Source organism: Theropithecus gelada, chromosome 4 (assembly GCF_003255815.1).
Source record: "Theropithecus gelada isolate Dixy chromosome 4, Tgel_1.0, whole genome shotgun sequence".
NCBI lineage: Eukaryota > Metazoa > Chordata > Mammalia > Primates > Cercopithecidae > Theropithecus > Theropithecus gelada.
In genome coordinates, this window is record NC_037671.1 from 121,221,112 (window position 1) to 121,230,897 (window position 9,786).

Consider the following 9,786-nt stretch of genomic DNA (forward strand, 5'->3'; position numbering starts at 1 on the left):
CCTGCCCTCCGGAAAGTGACCGCCTCTTGCCTTCCGGCCCCGCGCCCGACTTCCGCCTACCGGCCCGGCTGTGGGCTGCGCCCCACGCCCCTCACGCCAGCCCCGCCCCTCACGCCAGCCGCGCCCCTCACGCCAGCCCCGCCCCTCACGCCAGCCGCGCCCCTCACGCCAGCCCCGCCCCTCACGCCAGCCGCGCCCCTCACGCCAGCCCCGGCCCTCACGCCAGCCCCGCCCCTCACGCCAGCCCCGCCCCTCACGCCAGCTCGCGCCCCGCATGGCTGCCGCCGGGGCCAGACCTGTAGAGCTGGGCTTCGCCGAGTCAGCGCCGGCGTGGCGACTGCGCAGCGAGCAGTTCCCCAGCAAGGTGGGCGGGCGGCCGGCATGGCTGGGCGCGGCCGGGCTGCCCGGGCCCCGGGCCCTGGCTTGCGCGCTGTGCGGCCGCCCGCTCTCCTTCCTGCTGCAGGTGTACGCGCCGCTGCCCGGCCGCGCTGACGCCTTCCACCGTGGCATCTTCCTCTTCTGCTGCCGCGAGCCGCCGTGCTGTGCCGGCCTGCGAGGTGAGCCGCCAGACGGGGTCTAGACGGGGCCATGCCTCCCACGCGTGCGCGTTAATTCCGGGAGCCAGGAGGGAGACGGCGGAAAGCACCGCTGCCGCCCCATCCTCGAGCTCCCTCCCCCGCGCTTCCCCAGGAGCACCTTCTCCCGGGCCCTTCCAGGCTGTCCTCATTTTTACTGCACAAGCTTCTAACTGCCCATGCGCATCGGTAGCCCCCAGCTTTTAATCAGTGGGTGCTAGGTATGGTGCTATTCAGATAATAGAAATTGTCTTGGAAAGATGGGTCCCAGTAGCTTTTTCGTATTTTTGGCAGTCGTTCTTAACGATCAGTCTTACTAATTTGATTAACTCAGACTAGCTCCAGGAGGCAACTCAATTGCGTGTACCAGACGAAATCTAGTTTCGGGATTTTAAAAGCTTATTCCTGAAAGCAAAAACTTTCATTTTTTAAAAAAGTATTTTCAGTTTTATGTGTAGAGGATGAAATATTTGAATTGCTGTTTTCTTTGAAGATATAACTTTTCTCTGCATTCTCTTTTAGTTTTTAGGAATCAGCTACCCAGGAAAAACGATTTTTACTCATATGAGCCACCTTCTGAGAATCCTCCCCCAGAAACAGGAGAATCAGTGTGTCTCCAGCTTAAGTCTGGTGCTCATCTCTGCAGGGTTTGTGGCTGTTTAGGCCCCAAAACATGCTCCAGATGCCACAAAGCATATTACTGCAGCAAGGAGCATCAGACCCTAGACTGGAGATTGGGACATAAGCAGACTTGTGCACAACCAGGTGAGTAATCTTTTTTTAAAAATCTCAGTTCAGTTTCATCGCCTTTGTCAACCCAAATATTTCCAGGATAACTTTAAAGTTAAAATTAGGGAAGGTATAGTACTTCAAAATTTTTCATACCTGGAACACCTTTGTAAAAAAGAGGCTGTAAAGTCTGAATCACTGGGTAATGTCACCATATAGGCATTTAATTTATGACCCTTTATCTAAAATGCCAGAACTATAGGGAATATAGTACTTTAGAGACAGCCAATTATTAAACTGTCTTCAAAACTAAATGATTACTAATAGTGCTGTCCCTTTCGTTTCAGACCATTTCGACCATATAATTCCAGACCACAACTTCCTTTTTCCAGAATTTGAAATTGTAATAGAAACAGAAGAGGAGATTATGCCTGAGGTTGTGGAAAAGGAAGATTACTCAGAGATTACAGGGAGCATGGGTAAGCAGTTTGAGGACTTCATCCATTAAGTGGTTAAACATAATGCTTGGAAGAAAGCTCAGTGTGTCTAGAAGAGAGGTACCTCAGCTGAAAATATACTTCCCGGACTGTGTTTTCTGACACCTATGAGGTGTGTTCCGCTCCCCGTAAAGACAAGGGTGGGTATCCAGATGGTCACATAAATAGGGCTGCACAAGACGCTGGAAGCTTGGTAAGTTCCTCTGGGTCCCAGATCTGTTTCTCAGGTTGGGATAGTGTGAGTGCCTAGCACAGTGTCGGGCATGCAGAAGGGCCCCTTAAAAGTTTCTCTTTCATCTGGCCAGTTTTAGATACACAATTTTGTCAGTTTACTTACAGTGCATACTCGGGTAGTACTTGTGCTGACCAAGTATCTTAGAGGTTTATTTTATTATAGTAGCCAACATTTATCCAGCACTTACCTTACATACTGTTTGTGCATGAGCTCATTAAAATCCTGACAGCAGACCAGTAAGTCAGAAACTGCCCCATTTTGAAGGTGAGGAAATTGAGGTTCTGGGTATAACTTGCTTTGGTCACATAATGTTAAATTTTACAATTTGAGCCTTGAGCCATACACAAAACCACCACAAAATTAGATTTATAGACTCAAAATGAAAACATTAGCTTACTGGTTTGTAGTTAATACCAGTCCTACATTCCAAAACATGTTTGAGTCTTACTCTGTGCCTGACCTTGTGCTTGATAATAGGGATATAATGGGAAGCAACACTCCAGTGGTCAGATGCTCACAGTCTCATGGAGGATCCCAAATAATACTTGGGGAAGTTACATTCCATGTAATGACTGATAAGAGTATAATACTGGTGCCATCAGAACACATGTGACATCACTGAAGATTGCCTGGAAGGGACCACACGTGTGTCCATACCTGTACGATAAAAACGATCATGAAAATGCTTACCTTTAGGAGAAGGCAGAGCCTAGAGTAGGAGGATCAAGGATGAAAGCTGGACTTCAAATATGCCTTATTAGTATAAATGTGACTGTGGAACTGTGTATTTTAAGATTATGAAGTAAGGTAAGTTAAAAACCAGTCCTTAATCATCACAAGTAAAAAACTCTTGATGTAGTCATATAACCACACTAAGAACTCTTCTAGGTGACTTCAACACATAGGACAGTACATCTCTAGTGGAATATACCCTGAGAATGAAAAGAACGTAACAGTGTTAGTATTTTCAATAAACATGTTATTAATAAACTGTTGCTCTTATTTTGAGATGGTTGTGTGTATATTGGGGGGATAAAGGAAATGAGTAATTATGTTGGTGTTACTGAAAACTGAGGCGCTGGGCGTAGGAGGAAGATAATGTTGATTGTGTCTATGTACTATTTCTCTCTAAAAGGAACTCCAGGCTCTTTGGAGAGGTGGTTGGTTCCAGAACTGGGTCAGGAAATGTTCATATAATGTGGGAACGTGGTCATATCAAAGATTAAGGATGCCAGGAAGGATTACTAGGGCCATGTCAGAACTTAAGCAACATGAAAAGGCTCCTGCTGGCAAAAGATGGACAGTTTGAACATCTACAAGGACACTAACTGCATCAGATATGTTTAACGGGTTCAAAATGATACTTTTAAAAAACTTAGTAATCATCTTTGTAGGATACTTAGGAACAGACTTATTTTCAAATTGGTAAATAAAAGGAAAGAGTTTGAGTTCTAGGGGCACGTAAATTATGAATAAAGTGGTATGTGTGGGATTTACTTCAGAGTAATGATGGAGTTGGAAGTGGCAGAGAAAGGAAACACTGGACTTGATAAGTGTTGAAGCTGATTAATGGTACATGGCGGTTCATTATAGTATTTCCACTTTTGTGTATGTTCAAAATGTTCCAAAATAAAAGGAGAATTAAAAAGAAAAATGCTTCCTGGAGGTAGCTGTGTTTTACCTGAGACTTGAATTTGAGTTCCCAGATGAAAGAGTTTGGCAGGAGGCAGTAGGGCCTGAGGAAACAGCGTTTACAGTGTCCTAATGGTTACACTGGAACTTTCCTCGTATAATTGATGGAACATCAATCTGAAGGCATCCTACACTTCCTCCATCAGACCTGATGGTGCAAGTGAACACCATCAGTGTCTTTCCAGTTTCATCAGTTACTTTAGCTTCTCTTACTCAAGGTATATCAGTTCTATTTTAATGTACATTACAAAGACTAATGGTTATACTTAGAGACATGGGTCTGTTGGGGACAGCAGTGGCTCAGGGTGGCTGTAATCCCAGGAAGAAATGTGGAGAAGGAAATGAACATTTTTTTTTTTTTTTAGGACAGAGTCTCACTCTGTCGCCCAGGCTGGAGTGTAGTGGCACCATCTCGGCTCACTGCAACCTCTGCCTCCTGGGTTCAAGCAACTCTCCTGCCTCAGCCTTCCGAGTAGCTGGGATTACAGGCACCTACCACCACGCCTGGCTAGTTTTTATATTTTTAGTAGAGACGGGGTTTCACCATGTTGACCAGGCTGGTCTTGAACTCCTGATCTCAGGTGATGTGCCCACCTCAGCCTCCCAAAGTACTGGGATTACAGGCGTGAGCCGCTGCACCAGGCCAGAAATGGGCTGGAAATGAACATTTGATGACTGAGTGAGTGAGCCTACCAGCTGAGGATACTAATGATAAGAAGGGCTCACATTTGTTGGGTGTCCTGTGATGTGCTGGGCAGTCCTAAGCCCTTGACCATTCTGTTATTCTGAAGCTTTGAGGAAATGCACTAAATGGAAGCCCATATAATAGAGCTGCATGGAGTACCTGGAAATTCAGATGGTCCAACTTGAATGAGTGAATAAATAGAGAAAGCTATCTGATTAAAAGGGGGCCCTCTCCAGGTGTGAATTGACAAGTTGTGGGGATTACTCCTGTTTTCATAATAGTTACGTTGATTTTTCAGGTGAAGCACTTGAGGAAGAACTGGATTCCATGGCAAAACATGAATCCAGGGAAGATACAATTTTTCAGAAGTTTAAAACTCAGATAGCCCTTGAACCAGAACAGGTAAAGTGGAACTCACAGCTCCTCACTGTGTTCTCTTCAGGCCATGTTTTATGAGTATAATCTGTGAGAAGAAATAACTTCATAGTAACACTAGTCTGTTCCTTAGGAGCCTATAAAAGCAGGCTTTTGTTATCTTGTTAGAGGAGTTTCTCACACAGATGGGCCATGTAGAAAGGTGTTTTGCAGTGCTGATCCATTTAATAGTTACCAAAAGACTAAAAGTTACACTGTTTATCATACAGGGTTCATTTTCTAAAGAAAGCATCAGGGATGGGAGATGAATGAGATGTTGCCTGAGGTACATGAGGTTTAGCCACAAATGGCCCCCCCACAAAAAGAAAAAAGGTGATTTTTGCCCATTTCCAATAGGTACCTTTGGCTTGTAAAACAAACGCGGCATGTTAACATTTTCTCCTTAACCTCCCCTACCATAAATGTAAATCACGAAGGAAAAACCCATAAACCAGTCACTGGTTCAAATAAATACCCAGGGGTTTATAGGAAGAATAGATCTAGGTCTTAAACACTAAGGCAGTTTTTAGCAATGCATATGCTTTTAGACAAAATACAGAAAACTACTCAGTTGCTGTAGGAAGCTTATTACAGTGAAATTTTACTTATGTTTGTAGTAGTTTTCAAAACACTGTTTCACTTGGTATTTGTCCCTCCTAAAATTTTCTAACTATGAAGGCAGGGACAGACTCTGGGCAGAACTCTGCAATCAGAGCAGAGGCTCATTCTTAGTCCCTTCACAATATATTCATAGGACTAACATTCCAACATTAGGTAGTAAAAGCATCATCTAGGAAATATATTTTGATGCCCTCTGAGTCAGATAAGCTGAAATAGTCACTTTGGGGTATTGAGAAGGCATTAATGGCACACTGGCACAGCCAGGTCTGATGGAGGAACTGTGACATGCCTTTTGGGTCAGTGCTACATCAAGAGTAGGAACATTCATGGAGTAGATAGCATGTTACCATTGGAAACTTTTAGGTAAGGTATTGATTATTTGAACATGATCCTCATTGATTTTAGATTCTTAGATATGGCAGAGGTATTGCCCCCATCTGGATTTCTGGTGAAAATATTCCTCAAGAAAAGGATATTCCAGATTGCCCCTGTGGTGCCAAGAGAATATTGGAATTCCAGGTATGACCTAAATAAGGACGATTTTAGTGTGTAATCACCATGATTGTTTTAAACATTAAAAACTACGCCAAGGTAATTTGTGCACATGGGTCCAATAGCAGTACGGAAGGGTGGCCTATGATGAAAACCGTCAGTTTCCTGCCTCACCTTGGGGCTAGTTCCCTGGAAGGAACTGTCTTGTCTTTTTCTGTTTCCTAGTTTTCAGACACTGTCTGTTGACTGACTTCTGTCAAGATGAGTGTATCTACACTGTCTCACCTCCAGTGTGGTTACGTCATTATTGTTAGTGCCTCTGTTAACTTTTGTTATTTTAAATAATTTATACCTTCCTTGTTCCATTAATTGAAGTCTTTGACTCCATACTTTATGAGAGGAGTCTTTACTGTTTAATCTTGGTTTGTGGATTTGTTAGAACAAATGGATATAAGCATTAAAGATAAATGTGCCCCCCTGCCCAAAAGGATCTGTTAGCATCAAAATACCAAAATCCATTTTGGGTGGAAATGCTCTTGAGCTATGGATTCACTAATCTTCCCAAAGTCATAGCTAGTATTGGTTTGTTTCTTTGGGTAAAAAAGGAATTATGAGGACCATAACCAAAACTCTGCTTGGTTCTTAGTGCCAGAGCTCTCAGGGTCCAAAATGAGGTGACAGGATGGTGGCTATTCTGCCTATTCACTCTTTCAATTAGACTACTTCTAAGATTCTTCTCTGGTCTCTATAACTACATTGACAGATGTCCTTTTTGTATTCATGACTAGTAATTAGTGTTTCTTGAGTAATTCAAGAGTAACAATATCTGCAATGATACAAAGTAAAAGTTGCCTAAATAGAAGCCTCAGCCCTTTTGAGTGGCATATTAGTAATGAAAATAATTTATTAACAGCCACTTGTGAACTTGTTTCTCAAATGGAAAACACTAAACAGAAGGTGAGAGGGGCTTTGAAGTCATAAGGAAGTTTTAGATTGTTAAAACATGTTAATTGTATAATGTCTATAATCCTGCTTTGTAGTATGAGGATTGAAAGACCAAGATTCCTATAATCATCCTGGCTGAGAAGGTCTCTTAAAAGCAGTGCTCCCTGCTGTGAAGCGGCTTTCTAACTGTGTGTCACCCTCTTCTCAGGTCATGCCTCAGCTCCTAAACTACCTGAAGGCTGACAGACTGGGCAAGAGCATTGACTGGGGCATCCTGGCTGTCTTCACGTGTGCTGAGAGCTGCAGCTTGGGTACTGGCTATACAGAAGAATTTGTGTGGAAGCAGGATGTAACAGATACACCGTAAAGGCATCTTAAAGCCTTGAAAAATGTTAATGCTCTTTTATACCTTGCAATTCCATTTCTGGGATTTTATCCTAAAGAAATACTTATACCAAAAATAAAGGTGCAGAGATGTTGAGAGATTGCTTACACAGTGTCTACATATTACTGAAACAAAAGTGTCCACTGACAGAGAATTAAATAAATTTTGGTACATCCACCGTGGAAGGCTACACAGTCTTAATTACAACACCTACATTGACAACCAAGATACCATTATAGGTGGTATTCGTGGTTTGATCCTATTCTTGTAAAAATATTTGTATGTATGCACAGAAATCTGCAAAGATGTACACTTAGTGCACTGGTTACCAACGAATGGTGGGACTAACTAAAATGATCGTTTTACTTATACGTGCATTTCTTTTTATAATAAAAATGGGTTATGTGCCTAATGAAGTCAAACTATCTCACTCTGAGAGCACTTCCCACCCAAAGTTTTTTAAAACACAAAGAAAAATACTTAGGTAAAACTCCAACAAACTTGTCTGATCATTAGCTGATTATCACAGGCTCTAGTATGTACTGGAAGCCCAGAACATTAGAAAAATACCAAACCTCAGGTTGGTGAGTATGAAAAACAGGAAACCCAGTAATTCTGAAGCAGCAGTATCACAGTTGGCAGGATCAGGAACAGTGGCTTTGTGATCACAGAACTGGAACTGGAAGAGGCTCTACCTTCAGAACCGATCTTCGTCAGCCAGTGGCCCTGCTTACAGATGAGACACTGAAAGGCAAAAGGCGATGGTCTTCCCTTTCCATGTCAGCGTTGTACACATGTTCCCTGTCGCATTTACAAGGCTTATGGAATGTAAGCCAGGATAAGGGTCTGGCCCAGGAGGCAGCAGCCTGAAGAAAGGAAGGCCCTGAAGTCAGTTTTCAAAGGGCTGACCCTTGGCCTATTATGTTTCTGATATATTTGTTTAAGCAAGTGGCTCCGAAGACTACACTAAGGTTCCTTGCATCCCCTAGTAGCTCACACTTGACAATTCCCAGTTATCTCAGCACCAGTGATGCCTGCCCTGAAGACACATTGCTGTTGATCAGTGCCTGAATACTGACGGCTAATTCTGATCAATTTCTCAGGCTTATTTCCTTAATCTAAATTGGCTCACATTGTCCCCTAACACATCTCTGTTAACTGAAATGCATTGCCACCATAAATCCTCACGTTTTCATAGGTAACGTCACTTGCTAATATAATTGTCTATTTGGCTATTTGATTTGTAATTTAGAAATTTCTGTCCTAGTAGTCCGTATTATATAAGTATGTATATGCAATTTGTACTAGCTGTGTGTGTAAGATGCAGTTATACATAGCACCATATGGAAAACTGCAGTATGGAGTTTCTCCCATGGGGAGGTTTGACACTAGGCTACTTAAGAGCTAGAGGGTACTAGTTTCGAACCTGGGATGGCTAAATCAATGAGAACCACCTATAACTATGGTGTCAGCCTGTGGCTACTGGAGTAAGTTGTCATCAACTAGTGACGAGTTGGTCACAACACTTAGTAGGAAGCACAGTGGCGTAAGGAAACCTGGACTAGTGGGGCCTTCATATCTAAAATTATGTATTATTCTGCATAGGCAGAATGTGTTAGTACGTTATGAATGCTAAGGGCTTTTAAAGCAAACATGTTATGGTCTTTCTGTGGTAAAAACTGTTACTTGATATGGACATTCTTGCAGGTATTTTGGCGTACTCAGCCAAGCTGTCATTGGTGTTTATTCCAGTCAGCCTCCAGAGATGATCCTAAAAGTTTACAGGGCCTTTCCGTTTGGAACAGGTATATCAAGGTATATCAAGAGGGAGACAAACTGGTCCAAATCACTAGAAAGAAAATGTCACAGCACCGACTGGGCATCTGTGTTAAAAAATAGCAACTATATTAAAAATAAACTATACAATATAAAAAATTTAAATTAAAAAATGCATTAAGCAAGTTGCCTTTAGAAACGTGAAGACATTTTAAAACACAAGGTAATGAGAAGTCTCACCTACGTAATCATGGCTCCACAGACAGTGCTGTCCATGCATCCACCATTTCTCAATACCTACAAAGTTTTAAGATTTGCTTGTTTCAGATACTGTCCAGCCACAGCAGCTCTCCTCTGCTGTAGAGAGCAGCATATTCAGCTTTGCCTTTTTATTTCAGATACTAAATATCCTTTGACAGTTTCAGATAGTACAGCCAAAAAAAAAAACAGTTTTAAGTGTTTTTGGCAATCATATTGGTGATAGTATTTTTGTTACTCTTAAGAATGTTATGGTGGAGGTGGGAGGATGATTTGAGCCTAGGAGTTCAAGACCAGCTTGGGCAACAGTTGAGTGACTTTGTCTCTACAAAAAGTAAAAAAAGTGAACTGGGTGTGTTGATGTGCACCTGTAGTCCTAGCTACTCGGGAAGCTGAGGTGGATCACTTGAGCCCAGGAGTTTGACTGCAGCAAGCCATGACTGTGCCACTGCACTCCACCCTGGGCAACAGAGTGAGATCAT

At 42.8% G+C, this 9,786-nt stretch overlaps 1 protein-coding gene across 4 annotated transcripts; it reads left to right on the forward strand.

The window, feature by feature from the left end:
• The first annotated feature begins 244 nt into the window (after window positions 1-244).
• PDCD2 (programmed cell death 2) lies at window positions 245-9,481 on the forward strand. 4 transcript variants are annotated; one of them, XM_025383915.1, is made up of 7 exons: window positions 253-364; window positions 464-557; window positions 1,098-1,340; window positions 1,652-1,783; window positions 4,712-4,815; window positions 5,854-5,967; window positions 7,094-7,449. In XM_025383915.1, the coding sequence occupies exons 1-7, from the start codon at window positions 275-277 to the stop codon at window positions 7,250-7,252; spliced, it is 936 nt and encodes a 311-aa protein (XP_025239700.1). In that variant the 5' UTR covers window positions 253-274; the 3' UTR covers window positions 7,253-7,449. The 4 variants fall into 4 exon arrangements, with proteins under 4 accessions (XP_025239701.1, XP_025239702.1, XP_025239700.1 ...); XM_025383916.1 differs by lacking the exon at window positions 7,094-7,449 and adding an exon at window positions 6,166-6,334 and having other exon boundaries at window positions 245-557; XM_025383914.1 differs by having other exon boundaries at window positions 255-557; window positions 7,094-9,481.
• Window positions 9,482-9,786: the final 305 nt, after the last annotated feature.

Excerpts from the sequence above, each read along its gene's own strand:
- PDCD2 (XM_025383914.1), top strand. The coding sequence starts at position 275 with ATGGCTGCCGCCGGGGCCAGACCTGTAGAGCTGGGCTTCGCCGAGTCA. Across the intron at positions 1,341-1,651 it reads GCAGACTTGTGCACAACCAG|ACCATTTCGACCATATAATT; the intron begins GTGAGTAATCTT and ends CTTTCGTTTCAG. Across the intron at positions 4,816-5,853 it reads TAGCCCTTGAACCAGAACAG|ATTCTTAGATATGGCAGAGG; the intron begins GTAAAGTGGAAC and ends CATTGATTTTAG.